This window comes from Lipophrys pholis (genome assembly GCF_963383615.2).
Source record: "Lipophrys pholis genome assembly, chromosome: 15".
Lineage (NCBI taxonomy): Eukaryota > Metazoa > Chordata > Actinopteri > Blenniiformes > Blenniidae > Lipophrys > Lipophrys pholis.
In genome coordinates this window covers 12,988,290-13,005,181 of record NC_137642.1, presented here as the reverse complement: position 1 = coordinate 13,005,181, position 16,892 = coordinate 12,988,290, and the positions used below count along the sequence as shown (strand labels likewise).

At 42.0% G+C, this 16,892-nt stretch overlaps 1 protein-coding gene across 7 annotated transcripts in view; it reads left to right on the top strand.

The window, feature by feature from the left end:
- ldb1a (LIM domain binding 1a) overlaps positions 1-13,924 on the top strand; it is a 20,532-nt gene extending 6,608 nt beyond the window's left edge. For 2 of the 7 annotated variants that reach the window (XM_080481275.1, XM_080481274.1), the window contains 10 exons: positions 7,117-7,219; positions 7,952-7,996; positions 8,137-8,212; positions 8,647-8,749; positions 8,868-9,040; positions 9,130-9,252; positions 9,344-9,421; positions 9,529-9,652; positions 9,809-9,951; positions 11,735-13,924. In XM_080481275.1, the coding sequence (XP_080337401.1) occupies positions 7,117-7,219; positions 7,952-7,996; positions 8,137-8,212; positions 8,647-8,749; positions 8,868-9,040; positions 9,130-9,252; positions 9,344-9,421; positions 9,529-9,652; positions 9,809-9,951; positions 11,735-11,788 (1,022 nt within the window). In that variant the 3' untranslated portion in view covers positions 11,789-13,924. Of the gene's footprint in view, positions 1-4,626; positions 4,938-7,116; positions 7,220-7,951; positions 7,997-8,136; positions 8,213-8,646; positions 8,750-8,867; positions 9,041-9,129; positions 9,253-9,343; positions 9,422-9,528; positions 9,653-9,808; positions 9,958-10,868 lie in introns of those variants that run through there. The other 5 variants (XM_080481271.1, XM_080481272.1, XM_080481270.1 and 2 more) reach the window with 5 other exon arrangements.
- The last annotated feature ends 2,968 nt before the right edge of the window (positions 13,925-16,892 follow it).

Below are 16,892 nucleotides of genomic sequence, written 5' to 3'. Positions count from 1 at the left end.
ATTAAGACTTGGCAAAGCTCGGGAGAGATCATTAATGCAGCATTGAAACGGTCACATAGCTTTAAAATTGTATTAATACATCGTGTAATACCCAGCATTTGTGTGATTGGTATCAGAGATATATAATTCAGGCATACTATTAATGATATGATTTATATTCAGTTCATTCTCGAACACTCGAGGGAAATGTTCAAATGTTGCCTGTTAACAGGAATCCAACCATAAAGACAGTATCTTCACCTACTTGTAATTTTAGTACAAGAAAATCTTGTCAAACAGAAATAACTGAATGATTGCAATCCTGAGATGTGCCATTATTGTTGGGAGCTTCACTGGAATCAAGTACTGTGTCATACCTCTGTGGAGCGGCCTGTGATTAGTCACTTGATAACATCACTGCCACCTATCTATGTAGTTCAGCCTTAAAGAAGTTGTTAAATTTTTAGACCATTTTCACATTTATACACAGACCTTGAACTTGCAAGTTTCGGTGAGACACTTTTCAGGACGCATTATTTTGTTGTTGGTATGTTAGCACAAGAGGAGAGGCTTTAGAATATGTTGTATTAAAGGGATTCACTTTCAATGCCTAATGTCTGAACTGAATTAAAGCCTATCTGTCAACAACAACCGGCTACGTTGTGCCTGAGGATTTGGATAAATCTGTTTGGATTCAGATCAGTGAACTTTGTCATTGCGAAAGTCCACAGCAACTACGTTTCATGTGTTGTCCTTTTCACTCCCTCATTTATCTTGAAACACATGCTGCTTCACTTCCTCTTGTCGAGCCCCAGTCGCATCCTCTGGGTGAAGGCTGTGTTCGTCATGTCTGCTGCCTTGTTGCTATCACTACCAGTCAGGTGTCACGACAGATTCCCTGACAGGTTTGTGCTTCTACTGTGGAGTTGGGGGAAAAAAAAGAAGAAAAAAAAAAGCAGCAAAAGGAATCTTGTTTTCATGAATATCGCTCTTCTTTCTGGGTGAAACAGTTGTACAAATACATAATATATGTATATGCTTTCAGAAGATGTTTCCAAGGCATGTTAACATGTGGTTAGTGCAAAATGACCTCGCTGTGACTAACATGGTGAGTTCCCCTACCGTCTAATAGTTGTCTGACTGCATCAGCATTTTGCGCAATAAAATCAGTCATTGGAAACTGTTAGTACCTTGGATATCTTCATTAAAGATACATATGCTGTATAAAATGAAGATTACAAAGTGACATTGGAACCCGGGGATCTATGAATACCAGAGGGTGTATCAGATATTTTGTAGTACAAGACCAGTTCTTGAATATATGGTCTTTGTTGTTATCTCAGTCTGCCAGCCCTGCCTGCCATGTGAATGTGTTGAACATGACTCACTGACTGTCGCTGAAAACTGAAGACTTAGGACAGGCAGAAAGACAAGCACAGTAATGCATGTAATAACCCAAATGTCATCCGGTAACGTCACACATGGCCTGTCTTATTGGCTTTAAATATCTATGCAGATATCTCTTTATGTTTCATGAATGAACGTTATTCAGACGTGTCAGTCTTGTATATAAACACAACTCCTTTCTCCATTCACATTATTATTTGATCAGAAAACGGGAATATAGCAACAGCGCGATGAGAAAACTATTGATTGTTGATTGTCATTTAAAAAAAATATTGCATGAGCTGTAAATACTCTGTACTGTATACTATTGTCCATCTATCTCTTTAAACAAGCTTTATTTACCTCAGGGTTCCAGGTGCTGGGGCTGATTTCAACTGACTGTCGGCAAAGTCACATGCGTTGAAATGTATTGATCTTGTCAAATTTAAAACGGCATTAATCAGGTTCAAAACGACAAATAAATCACTCGTGATAACGTATGCAAACTAATTTCATGACAGGAAAAGGCTGAAATTTTGACTTTAAAAAACAGCGTGCACATACATAAAAACAACCAAGTTCCAACGTAATCCTTTTTTTTTTTTTTTTTTTGTTAAGTTGTTTTCAACATGAGCCAGCAGAGGGAGATGATGGTCCTTCAAGTGTCTCTTCCATCGGCACTGAACTGACAAAAGAACTGACAACTGCATCATTGCATTCAACAAGTGATCCTAACGCTTTGGCCTCTTTGATGGATTAAAAGTATTGTTTTATTCCTTTTCCATTTCACTTATGGTTTGAGTCGACAGGTTTTTTCACCTGAAAAGGTGATCTATATCAGATTTCAAAGCAGTACTTGCTGTACAGCGTCAGGGTAACAATATCAGATTACTTCTTGTAAGCTTTAGAGAAAATAATATTGGTATCACATTAAATTCCAGGTCCAATCACTTATGTCAATTGAATACCCAATGTACAGGCTACAATGATTATGTTTAGTATTGAAGTATTCTCCAGCATGAACACCAAACGCATACTGCTGAATACAGATATTTATATCTCTCGAGTTCAAAAATCACCTAAATACTTTACTTGCCTGCCATCTGAAGGGTCAGATGTGTTTACTATATTGATAAAGTGCATTGCTTCACTTCCCTCAGAAATACTGCTGCCTTGTGTAGGCTCCACTTCTGAGGTGGGAGCCTCAACAAATGAGCTTTAAATGCACTTTGAGACCGCAAAAGGTTATCTAGCTTTAAGATATATTGCTTGTAAACATTAGAGGGGTTATTGATTAAAAATGAGGCTGCAGATTGTCTGTCTCTGCAGTACAGGAGACAGACTCAGAACTTGGACATTTTAGTCATCAGCCAAGTTAGTTATTTTTATTAAGATTTTACTAAACTACGTTTTGAGCATTAGAATGTAAGGATGTGGTGTATGCCCCAGACTAAAAGAAACATAAAATGGCCTTTAGTTGAGGACAGTTAAGTTTCCAGTGGATATTGAACTCAGTTTGGCTAAAATAAATATATAACTTAATGAAAAGCACTTGATCATTTTAATAAGCTTCCGTTTCGGTTCTGCATCGAGTTCTTAAATTTGTTTTCATGTTTTGTCAGACAGTGTATTTGTCTGCTCCCTTTTCCCCAGCAAGTCATTGCAGCTTGAATTGTAATTAATCTTTGCCTCGGTATCCAGGCCATCCTGCTTCAACCAGGGGGGTGTTAAGTCAGACAATGACAAATTATATGGTGATCATTCAAACAAGCTCTTACACAGGTAAAGTTATGCCCGTAAGCATAAGCATCCCTCAATTACTATTGCTCTCGGTTTGATTACTCTCTTATTAGCAACAGACAAAGCTAAATGTGACGCATGTTGTCTGTATATGTGTATCACACTGTATTGTTAAAGTATGTGCCAAAAAGTCACATTTCTAGTAAACAAAAAAATCAAATGGCAACAACTTTCAGTTCCGACTTAAATCATAGTGGATGGTACAAGTAGAAAAAGTTTGGAAAATTTGTACTCAAGTACAGCTACTGCTACATTGCTTGATTTGTGCCCAATTACAAGTAAAAGAACGGTTGTTAAAAAGCATTCAAGTGAAAGTAGAATGTCAATTTTCTTTCAGAAAATATTAAAAGTGTTATTTATTTTTAACAGAATTAGATTGCATTGTTAATAGGGGGTACTGAAGTCATTTCACCTGCACAAAATCTATTTTCACGACACATTTCCCTGTCAAACAATTGATATCGTCCAGGGGAGTTTTGTTTTGTGAAAGAAACATGTAAATTCTGCAGGAATTTTCTCTGTTAAAAAAATGACTAGTTTCAAAAAAGCTGACCAAAATGGTGAAATATTAATTCAAATTATGACAGGATGGAAGTAGTTCACATGGTGTAAAGTGCACTGTGGTTTGTATTATGTGGTGAATCATTTTAGGTTCAGGAGATTTAGAAATGTGTGCAGATTATAAATGGATTTCGCTTTCCAAAGCAGTCCCATGGCACTTTACACCATAAGTCAAATTCGCCCATTCACACACACACACACATTCACACACCAACAATAATGATAATTAATGATCATTTCTAGCTTTTGGCAGATTATTCTGATCATAATAAGAACAAGCCTACTGTGTTTTTGACTTCCAGCTACATGTGGCCAAGTGGTTTATGCCTTTGTAAATGTAGATAACATATTAAAAGTCCTCTGTGATCTGTTAGTTGGAAGTGAGGTGATACAATTGAAATTACAGTCCTTTAATCAAATTTCAGGTTTGCCGTGTGTTGTAAAGAGATATTTCATTAAATGTGAACTTCTTAATTATATATTAATATTTTATTGCTCTAGAACCAAATGTAAAATTGTAGTCATTTATATATTCTAATGTTATTATTTGCTGGGATCACATTGCGCAGTGTGTGGTCCCCAGAGTAAGATGAGTGACCTATATAATATTTAGAAAATAGAAAAAAACCAAAACAAAACGTAGTTATTTCCAACCCTGAGTATTAATGTGTTACACTATCCGCCTTTGGAATAAGATGAAATGTGCATTAAGGGGCTCAGCGGGGACCCGCCTGGCAGCACCCCGGGGGGCCCGTGCTTCCCTCGGGGGTCCCGCGGTAGACAAATTGGGGGCCCCAGTGAAGGGAGGCGAGGCGGGCCTGTTTTTGTCCCGGTGTGAGCGGCGGGATGGGCGGAGGAGCCCCGAGCAGCCCGGAGGAGGCGGGGCCTTTGTTTGTTCGTGTCTCGGCTGGCAGGAACAAAGGGTCCGGTAGTAGTGGAGCAGCAGCGGCAGCAGCGTCCTCAACACCGATGACATTTAAGACGACTCGCCGGGCGTCGCAGGTCGGGCCGAGCCGGGGGAACTAGCGGCCGCGTTACACTTTCCGTCGCCTGCCGCCTTGTTCCGGATCGCTCGGATTGAATTAATCGGCCGGAGCCTCCTTCCATCCTTCCATCCAGCCGCTCCGGATAGCACCGAGGCTAGCTGGCTAGGTTCCCCGAGTCGAGGTGCTGCTGAGCGACACCGCGCTCCGGTTCACGTTTCTCTGCAGGTAACTCCCAACTTCCAGCCGCGTTTCTGCTCCACACGAACCGCCGGAACGGGCCGTAAACAAGCCGCGCGGATTAAAAGTGCACGGTGTTGGGGGGGGGGGGGGGGTTGTGTTACTTTAGCAACTGGGTTAATAGCTTAGCAATGGCATCCGTCCTCTGGAAGCGGCTCATGAGTGCGGCCCTGCGGCTCACTTCACGCCACATCCCCCATGTTATTGAATAAGTATTTATATATATATATTTTTCCAATGCAGGCCACACAGTGATAATTAAACCTGCAGCGAGTGTGTTTCGGAGTCTGCACATCGCTGTGGATGCTTCTTTGGCTCTGTGCCATCCTGTGGATGCAGCTCCATTGTTTGCCGGGCGGACTAAACTGCAGCAAAGTCTCATTATGTAAAAGTTAACCTTTGGCACGGCGGTGCTGCATCAAGAAGAGCTCTGGTCTGATCTGACTCAGGATGCTGGGAGTCTGCAGTCATTCATCTGGGTATTTGACGTGTGGAGCTGCACTCCGGCTGCTTCCCCGATTTCTGCTGTCCGTCACCCAGACCTGCTCTCATAATCTGCTTATTGTCGGTACTTGGGTTAGATGTTGATACAGCGGGATCCTTTTTAAAAGGTGTGTGTGGGTGGTGTTCATTGGGAGTGAGAATAATCGGAGTCAGCATTTTTCTGCAGCTTTGTCTCAGAGTGGGGATGGATTGTGTATTGGTTGGTTGAGATGCCCTCCTCAGGTTTTCTTTATATGAGGAAAGTAGCTAACATGGATGTTGTATTTTGCATGTGGATCAGCATTATCGAATTGAACAAAGATTTATCATCCTGGGCTGAAAGCGATCTGAGGCTAATGGCTTGTGGTGTTTGAGGGGGTGGGTGTATAGGTCAGAGGTACTGCATAGAAGCCCATTGTTGGGAGCCCCAGAGCAGGGTACCCCCCCCCCCCCCCCCCCCTATTGGTAATAGGGAGGAGAAGATGACCTGCCATGACTCTCCTGGGTCCACAGAAGCGAGAAAGACCAGACTGAAAATAAATGGAGGTGGAGTTGTTCAAGGAAGACAAGCTCTTCATTGTCTTTGTGTTTGTCTAGACTTTTTGTTTGTGGAGTTGTTTGTCGCTCTAAGGCTCCAATCAGATCAGCAAAAGTGATGTGGAAATATTTTAAAATGCAAGGCTGTTGAGCTGTGCTGGTGTTGGCGGTCCATGTTTCTCCCCCTGCTGGTTTTAATTAGGTACAGTCTCTTTCATGTGCCAAGCCGACAGTGACAGACCGTTATGGAGAGTAATAGTGAGTCTAATTACCATTATGTTGCCTTCAGGTGCCTGTTGGGAACACTAAATCCACAAGCCGAGCGTGCACACGTCAAATAGTCAAGTCAGCAAATGTGGAGTATTTAGGAATTTCGAGTGTTGATTTATATTTAATGACTTTATAGTTGCATTTAACACTTCGAAAGAGAAGGGTGACTGGAGGGGAATTGTGACGGGCCATATCCCAGCGGCTGTGTTTCCCTCTTGCGTCCAGCATCCAGTTCTGTCTGCTTGTACGTAAAACACCTCGGCGCACCCTCAAATACACGAAGCTCCAGTTGCAGGTCGGACAAGATGTTTTCACGACACCACAAATTGTTTGAGAATGAACGCGCTCATCTGGACAGAAAAGGGTTAACAACAGCCTGGAGAGGGAGTAGGGGGATGGGTGGGAGAGGCAACTAGAAGGGGAGACAAGCGCACAGTGCAGAGGAGCATGGGTAGACGCACATCGGGCTTATCTGCATTGAAGAAGGTTTCTTGATATGGTACAAATGTGTCAAATGATAAAAAAAATAGTTTTCGGCGCCATATTTGCTTTCATTTCTCCCTTTTCAATGATTATTTTCTGTGATATGTGCAGGCTAATAAATATCACTTTTCTTTTTTTTCCCCCTCCCCTCCCGCATGATGATTTGTTGTGTTGTCCATTTAGCAGATTGAAGATGCATTAGATAATGAAGGCAGCAGGAAATTGTTTTGGCAGCAGGCTTTTTTTTTTTTTTTGAGAAAAATCAGCCAACATTAGATTACTTAGATGATGCTGTGATTTGAATGAGCTAAATCCCAAGTAATCTAAATCTCCCATAATTCTCTGCCTCCCCCTACCTCTCTTCCTTATTTTCCTCCTCTCGGCTTGTGTGCAGGCTGTTCGTCAAAGTCATTCAAGCTGTACTCTCCTAAGGAGCCCCCCAACGGCGGCAGCTTTCCCCCTTTCCACCCAGGCGCTATGCTGGACAGAGATGTGGGGTGAGTGATCTGTCGAGAAGAGGAAATTCTGTGAACTGGGACTTTTTTCTTTTTTTTTTGCATTAGATTGTTGGTAAAACATTTACCTTTTTTACCCCCTTACCTCATTATGTTTTATTATTGCCTTCAGTTGCATATTCTGCCAGGAAAAGCCTACATTTATTTTCATTTTTTTAACTGGAAATGATTTGTTTTAATCTTTTATAAATGTTCAGTTTTCGCTCAATTCTTTAAATTGCACAAGGTGGAGATAATTTTGATAAAGACTATTGTAAATAAGTCATAAAGGCTAACTACAGATAAGCAGATCGAGGGGAAAACCCTTTTATGGCATTAAAAGTAATATGCTGCCCAATAAAAGTGATTAAGTCAGATTTTAAAAGTTGCACTAAAATATAGCTTTACAACAGACATTCAAGTTGTTGTGCGCTGGATTTATGTTTTGACCCTGAGCGTGATGGACCAGGGTTCAAGTCAAAGGGTCAAAGAGGTTAAAGGGCGAGACTGACTATCACCATCTACACAGTATTGGTCGTTCAGGTTTTCTTTTTGGAAAATGCAAAGTGCTTCTACATTTTTCTTTACCTGTTATTAGTGTAAAGAGCAACAACTTGGGATCAGAAATGTAAAAAGACAAACGATTCTGATTTCAAACACTTCTCTTCAGTAAGAGCTCGGTGGAACTTATGTCTCCCTGTAAAGTTTGACTCACAAAAGTGTTTTTGTTCCTAGGCCTACACCCATGTACCCGCCATCATACATGGAGCCTGGAATGGGGTAAGAACACAAACAGTTAATGTGTATCTGGTCTCTTCGGGGTAAAAGTCATCCAGAAAGGTTTCTCTACGTTCCCTGATCTCTTGCTTGAGGCTGCTTACGTGGGTTGTGTTGTTTCTCCACTGCCTCTTGTTTTTCAGGAGACCCACACCGTATGGGAACCAGACAGACTACCGGATATACGAGCTGAACAAGAGACTACAGAACTGGACAGAGGTGAGAGTCTCGTCTTCATTCACGCGGCGTGTCTAACGGGTCAATAGTGAGAAGGCTGCCGCGTGAGAAGGCTGAACATTTCAAGTTGATTGGGATTTCAGCTCATGGTGCCGTTACAGCCTGCTGACTGTGAAACTACTTGCACCTCCCAGCACATTTTTAGATGTGCATGTAACTATGCTGGGGATTTTATAGGTAAATAAGCCAGAGAACTCGTAGACTTAACATAAATCCACACTCTAATAGGATTATCTGGTCAACCCCGCTGAAACGTAATTAAAGTGCCAACTGTTTTATGTGCCTAAACGTGCAACTGAATAGCTGTTATGGCCCACTTTTTATATGCGACCAGAAAAATGAGAGTGGAATGGTTTTCCATATTGTGAAATTACTGCAAGAATAACTTGGAGTGATTATTCTCTTGTCTTTTGAAGGACTGTGACAATCTCTGGTGGGATGCGTTCACCACAGAGTTTTTTGAAGACGACGCCATGCTTACCATCACTTTCTGCCTGGAAGACGGTCCCAAACGATATAGTAAGAAATCTTAACTCTTGTGTGTATTGATTGGTCTCTCTCCTCCTGGAAAAAGTCGTGCATGCGTAGCCTCGATATGTTTGGGATTCAGGTTTGATTTGCTTCATTTCCCCTGCAGCCATCGGCAGGACGTTGATTCCTCGATACTTCAGAAGTATCTTTGAGGGGGGTGCCACTGAATTGTTCTACGTTTTGAAGCATCCGAAGGAGTCCTTCCACAGTAACTTTGTCTCTCTTGACTGTGACCAATGCACCATGGTGACTCAGAACGGCAAACCGATGTTTACACAGGTAGAGCAAGCTCACCACAGAAAAGCATTACACAGTTTTCTTTTGTTGCGGTTGTTGTCTGACGCTTGGGTCTCCTCCCCGCGGATCAGGTTTGTGTTGAGGGCCGTTTGTACCTAGAGTTCATGTTCGACGACATGATGAGGATCAAGACGTGGCACTTCAGCATCAGACAACACAGAGAGGTCCTACCGAGGAGCATTTTGGCTATGCATGTGAGTTCTGCAGTGAACCAACCATACACCCTCATTGTTATTCATGTGGCAGACTTGTTGATCCCATGCTTTTGCTTATCTAATCTTGCAGGATCCCCAGATGCTCGACCAGCTGGCCAAAAATATCACCAGATGTGGGCTGTCTAACTCCACACTCAACTACCTCCGTGTAAGAATATTCTCTCACGATCCTGTTGGACATATCTGATTTTTATTTCACACTTTGTTGACCTCAGCCACTCATTGCTTTGGTCGCTCTCTTCAATTTTTCTGAAGCTATGTGTGATATTGGAGCCCATGCAAGAGTTGATGTCCAGGCATAAGACCTACAGCTTGAGCCCCAGAGACTGCCTGAAGACCTGCCTCTTCCAAAAGTGGCAAAGAATGGTAGCACCACCAGGTAACACCTTTCAAAAAGATTGTAGCTTTGACATTTCCTTTAAGCTCACGAGTCTGTGGAACATCCAGCTGCTGCTGCATGACAGTCTTATCTGAAGATGACCTAGAAATCGCAGATTTAAAAGAGATCCAAATACTTCCTTTTCCCTCCCTCTAGCTGAGCCAGCGAGACAAGCTCCAAACAAGCGGCGGAAAAGGAAGGTGTCCGGGGGAAGCACCGTGAGCACCGGTGGTGGCACTAATAACAACAGCAACAGCAAAAAGAAGAGTCCAGCTAACAGCTTTTCACTCTCCAGCCAGGTACCTGTAAGCATTACATCCACTTGACCTCTATCGGAACATCCCAGGCATGAATAACAGAGGGTGGAGGGGTTTAAAGGACAGGGCAGAAGGTTAGAAAGTGTTCAGTGGGTGTAGCAGGTCACAGCTTGGATCTTTAGTGTGTTAAGGTCCAGATGAAGGCAGGTCAGTGAGGGATGGGGAGGGAAGGTGGGGGAAGGCTTTATTTATAATTCAGTAGATGATGCAAGGATTTAGTTAGCAGACCCCCTCATGTAAACCAGTGATGGGCAGTCCCTGGTCCTCTGGGGCCACAGGTTATTGGGTTTATTAGAGGAGGTACAAGTGACCTCCGTCTCTGGAAAGTGCTAGAGGCTTTTTGTGGAAGGGGTCACCTTTGCTTTTATTTCCAGTGGGATAGGTTTTCTCTCTAAACCCGCTGTGTTTGGAGTTACCACTGAGCACACGTTTCACACGGCGCTGCTTCCGTTGCTTACCTGGTTGCTTGAATGAGAGAACGAGACCCGAGGTGGAATGAAAACCCTCCCGTGATGCAGCACTCGAGGATCAGGGATGCCCACTGCTGGCCAGTAGGGAGGGCCCCTCAGCCTTGGTTCTTGGAACAGGGGCTTGGTGTCAGGGCCGCATGGACGACTGAACAGCCGGGGCAGACGCCCCCACAACACATTGGGTTCAGAATAAGAGGAGAGTAAAACCTCAAGATTCCAATGCTTGGAGTCCATTTAGCTCCAAATTTAGCTTGTCTTTATTGAAGTGCATTTCCTAAAAAAACTATTGATTTGTCATATTGAACCCAGTTCGGCTGCACGCAGACCAAAGAGCATTAAAAACCCCTCCGTGCAGTTAGTCATTCCGCGCAACCTCCCCCCCCCATTATTATGGGGATAATATGTACCGGCCCTTGCTGTCCCCTTTAGGATGTGATGATGGTGGGAGAGCCCACTCTGATGGGAGGGGAGTTTGGTGACGAGGACGAGCGTCTGATCACGCGGCTGGAGAACACGCAGTTCGATGGGGTGAATGGCCTGGAAGATGAGGACAGTTTCAACAGCTCGCCTGCACTGGGGGCTCACTCCCCCTGGAACAACAAGGCTCCCTCCAGTCAGGAAAGCAAGAATGACAACTCCCAGTCGTCCCAGTAGAGCGCTGAGGTTCCAGCTAGCCTTTTTGTTTTTCCTTTAGCGCTTAAAACCTACCGGGATCCACCTGAGCCGACACACCGGCGAAAGGAGTCAGAGAGGGAGGCCCAGAGCACTCGTGTTCTGTTCATTTCATTTTGTTCCCTTGCGTTCTGATTAAAGCCGAGTGGTTAGGCGACGGCGTAACAGCTGACGGACTCGTAGCGCTCACTTGCAGCCACGCGAAGGGACGTTCCGAAGAACTCTCGCTCCCTCACACTGTCGCACATGATCAGTGGTGCTCAGCGTCGGCCCTTCAGTTAAAGTCAGGCCTCTTAGGAGGCGTGGGGCGGCGTTACATGTGTGTTTGCGCGCATCATCGCTCACCACAGCGACTGGGCCAAAGTCGGCGTGTCCTGTTGTCAGAGTGCTCGCGACGGCGACCCTGTCAGTGGGTTCTTGTTCCAACCTCGGGTCTCTCAGGTGTGCGTCTTGTTTGTCAACGCACCTCGTTTGTTTCTGTTGTGCTCAATGTCGCGGGGAAGAAATTCCCAGCTTTCCTTTTAACTTATTTTTTTCGCAGGCTGCAGAGAACTGTGTGTACTCTTAGTATCGAAAAAAATTCAACCTCCGGTTTTTAAAAACTCAATTATTTGTTTTTGTAGGACCTGGTTGGAACAAAAACCTGTACAGTGCCGGAGCTTGAGGACCGGAGTTGAGAACCACTACGCTAAATCTTAAACTCACACACACATGCAAACACACACACACACAAACACTTCACACAGACATGCACACACACACACACACACACCAGGCAAGTGCACACACCAACACACACTGTCACCCACACCCGTCGGCATAAGACAGTGAGGTACTGGAGAGAGGCGGTACGCAGCATGTCTGGACCAGAGCACCAGGCGCTACAGAAGTGTGTTTTTATTTTCTATGTTTTCGACTTCTTTTGATTTGTTTTTTATTTTTGTAAACAATTTCTAAAAAATAAACCGACAAGCAAGCAAACAAAAAAAAAAACACCCCAGAATATTCTTTGCACTGTTTTTTCCACTATTGACGGCAATCTATTTTTCTTATGAATTGACGGTGTATTTTGTTTATCTCCTATTGCTAATGTAAGAACTGTAAAACATCTGAAACCTGCAGTATATTAATGTGCGAGTATTGCTGTTAGATCATTCTTCTTGTGATGGTAAAAAAAACAACCTTTCATGTAAGTCTATGCTTGATATGTCATCCATGTGTGTCAGACGTCACACTGTCATTAGGGCCGATTGGCTTCAGTGCTAAAACCAGAGCGGGGGGAGAGAAAGTCCCCCCCCCCGCCCGCTAAGATTCACTCGAGCAATCTGGTTTGGATCCGTTTCCTTATCATCGCAACACAGTTTTGCTTTTGTCTTGAAGTCTCTTTATCTTGGGGGTCCTCTGTTCAGAGAATATAATTACAGAAAACTTCTCAAATTTGCTACTCGAAAAATATTTTAAAAACAAGTTTTGACAGGATTGTAAAATAAGAAGAAAAAGAAAAAAAAGACTTTTTGTATTAACTTAAGTTCCCAGAAATGTTTTTAAGTACACTTAAGAAAGCTGCAGACCAAGGAGCTACATGTAAAGATTCTTATACTGATTACACGGCGCTGTTTTTGTTTTATGATGAATCATTTTGTTGGCTTTACTCCTCATGTTTGTGTCTGTGCTTGTATATTTTTAGGTAGTAATTTCTGTAAAAGTTATTCTATGTATTCCTCCTTAGAACTATGAGAAACTCAATCTAATGTAAAGAGATTAAAAGCCTCTTAAAAGTTTTTTTTAACGTGATTTTAATGGTACAATCACTGATAAAAGAATTTTGCCCTCATTTTAACAAACTGTATTTATTTTTCTATGTACGGACATTATGTTTAGGCTGAACCCACCTGTAAAATACTCATCTATGGAGGAATTTGTGGGGCTGCTGTGTCAGTTCATGCTTATAGAGGCCATTCCATTACTTGTGTTGTTTTTCTTTTCCTCTCTCTCTCTCTTTGAGATACAACTCCCAGGTCATGCTGTTGGTTCAGTATTTTCTTTGATTGGGGAGATATTTATTAGCCATTTTCTGTTGTTTTGGGTTTCTGGTCAATTTAAGACTCATCAGAAGCTTGAAAACCAATAAATTCCCACATTTAGAGAAAACACTGACTCCTCAGGTGTCTTGTTTTTCTTCTACAAGCACTTTCAATGCTGAAACTTTGTCACATTGGTGGATTTCTCATATGTTAATTAAAAACAAATGGCGTTTTTAAGCTGACTAAAAAATGGCTTTCTAGATGCATTTCACACCAGTAAGTCCTCAGTTGATAAGTATTTCCTTTATAACGACACATGCTGGCCACTCCTGTAACAACTTATCCTGGGGGGGGGGGGGGAACCCATATTGGCTTACTTAAAGCTGTAAGTGTTGTGTTTGCTGTGGACACGCAGCAAAATGTAAGAGTAATTTGCAGACTCTCCCAGCAGGGGTCTCTCAAAACACTCAGACAATAAATCCTTCTTTGTGTTGCAGAGACGCTTGTTTATATCCACCTTCATTTTATTTCTCCCCAACTCCAGTAGTCTACTTCTATGGTGAAACGTTCGAGCAAGCAGGCACAGAACTGAATCTAGGGGGAAACTTAGTGACACACGGTGTCCTGTAAACATACACGAAAAGGAGAGTCTGTGTGAGACAAATGTGAAACTTCAGTGCAACCATAGTTTACTCTTGTAGCACCTCACCATAGGGGTGATTTTATATCTATATTTTTGCCAGGTTTCTGTCATTCATGTATGGTATCAATAAAGATGGATTTTCACTGAATACATGGTTGTTTTTTTTTGGGACGATAAGGACTGATTAACTATATTAGATGATCATTGGGTGTTTGTTTGAATGATTGCTCATGAAAAGACAAAGTAAGCTCAAAGGGAAAACTGAGGTAAAAACACCAAGCTGCTTACAAAATGGGCTCGTTTGTGTTATATAACATTATTTGTAGAGCACATTTTAGCCAAAGGGGTATTTGAACTGCTTTACTTCAACAAATATGAACAGAATAACAGGCCGATAAAGAAAACAAGACAGAAACACATTAGAAAACTAAAGAAATGAGAAGTAAATGTATGCAAAAAGCTTAAGTGCAACATAAAACGTGTGTTTGCTTCGCTGACAGGCGGTAAATCAATGTCTTCAGTTTGGTTGGAAATAATTCAAATGTTGAAACTGTCTGGTTTCTGTGAGTTTGTTATAAACACAAGATCCAAAACGTTGTCTCTCGTCAAGTCATATATAGTGTGTGTTTCTACTGAGGCGTTAACAGTCTACAGGTAAGTACATATTTGTGTCATTGTGTGCTTTTAAAATCTACTCAAAAAAAGACCCACATACAATTTTGATGATTTCCCTTTTTTAACCGAATACGATATGTAACAAAAAATATATATTAGAGGTTTGCAACCTTTACAGTTGATTGCTGTTTATTTTCCCACTTTCCACCCTATCTAAATTATCAGACGCTGTTCCACATCTTAAGGGTTCTCGAGCAGAGCTTGGCGACGCCATATTGGAATGCAAGAGATTATTATCTTGATTATTTTACTTTCTTCGACTGCGCGAACTGCTGCATTTTCTAAACGTGCTCAAACCTTCGTGAAAATGTGCACATATGTCAGAAGTGGCGAAACATTTAAAATTTTATGGTCATTGTGCAATTGTCTAGCAAAATGGCTCCATAGTGCGCCCTCCATTGTTTTCGCATTTGTAACGTCTACTACGAGAGACACACGTTTCACCTATGTCCAAGAAATTTTGGTAGCCATATGCAGCAAGTCAATCCGCACGAAAATGTCACTGACGCCCAAACTCTAAAGTATACCCAGCAGGAGGTAGGCCATTTTGTATTGTTCATGAAACATATGAAACACAATCCTCCTAGGAGGTAAGTCCTAGAGACCTGAAATCTGGCCAGTATCTATAACAGGCGTCCTTGATGAAAACATCGTAAACTCTAACTATAATCTCAAAGGGCGTGGCCATGGAGCTCCACTGAATATCTGATGGTTCTCCATGAAACAGGAAGTGATGTGTAACTCTGCTCTACATGCCAAGAGGAAGTTTAAGTAATTATAGTTTCACATGTCATGGCCCCAAATGGCAGAAATTCACTCTGGTGCACGTTTTGTGCAACAGAGTGAGTTATTACTAGAATTGTCAAAATTGGATTAAAAACTGTAGGAGAAGTGAGCCTAAAAAAAAAAAAAAAAAACACTAAACACACAGAAGACTGGGAAGTAATTGTGCCCCCCCCCCCGACAGCATTCACACAATTCTGTGTAAATGTCTGTAAAGAGACTGAAAAGGAGGTGAGTAGTTTATTTTTCCAAACGGACTCGAGGCGGATCGTAATTTAGATAGATATGTGTGTGTGTGTGTGTGTGTGTGTTTGTGTGGCTTCTGCTTATTCTCATTCTTCTTTTGGGTTTAACGGCAGTTTGCTTCCGTAATGTTGCATTACCGCCATCTGCCGGTTCTACCGCTATACGTTAGTTCCCGCCGCTCTATAATATAGTATAAGAAAGTAAGAAAAAGAAAGAAAGAGCCTGCTGACGCGTGCGGCTTGATTTGCATATGACATCCCGAGACGTGGTTAATATCCTAAATTGATGACAGCACGTGTCTTTGATGTTAATATCTGAACAGTGTCTTTCATGAACCGTGTTTTTGTCACTTTTCACTTCAAGAGCAGCTGTGCGCACTGTGCGCACTATAAACAATAGATAAGCTTCTACTTCGACTACAATTTTGTTGCAACTCCTGACACAGAAGTGAGGAGGTTAGTATTTTTTACCCTTTGCTTTTCTCCAATTCTTTTCCAATGTAAACTGATGGGGATTTATTTCTAATTATTTCTTCAGCCTAGGCCTCTTTAAAACCTTCATCAATTTAAACAATTCAACTTTTTAAACTTTTGTTTTCTATAAACCTCTTTAAACACAAAACTGTTTGAACTTTCAAAAACTGAGTTGAATAGGAATACCCTTCAACTGACCTTAAAAGTCCTTAACTTTTGAACTACAGCCTGTAGTACAGGTTCACCAGACTTTCTGCTCCAGACGTCATTTAACTTAAAATGTTGCCACATCTGTCCACTATTGTTTCCTGTTTCATATATCAAACAGGTTTGATAGTTCAGGGCTAATGGAACTCAGAAGATGTCAGAATATCTAAGTGGGCCTTGGCTGTCTTGAGCCACTCCCATGGCTGAGCTAATGTGTCACAGCTCCATGGCAATACACCTTTACACGACTGACGTATCAAAGCTGCAAAGTCATCACAGGCTCTATAATGTCAGTACTTTTTACAGTCTGACATCTTTTAAAATTGTGGACAGTGTTAGTTCAGGGTTAATGTATTAATCCTCCTTTTGTCAACAACAAAAACTAAAACGAACAAACAAATAGCTGTGCAGGACAGGCAGAGGCAGCAGCAGCCTTGTGAACGAAACAAGGAAACAGCCCACTGAAACTTAAGTAATTGTCACAAATTTCCTTCTGGGATTACAGGAACATATTACTTTACGATTCACATTACAACATAGTTGAGTTGTGAAACCTGGTGATTTTTAGTGGAAAACCTTCACGAATAGCCAAATAACAACCCAAAACAATTTTAAACATCTAAAAACCTTAAAATGAATAACCAGTCCTCAACAATTATTATAATAACATCCCCTTTGTTTCCGTTTCCGTACCTGGCTCGTTGAACTGTTTCTGTGTTCATGCTCAGTT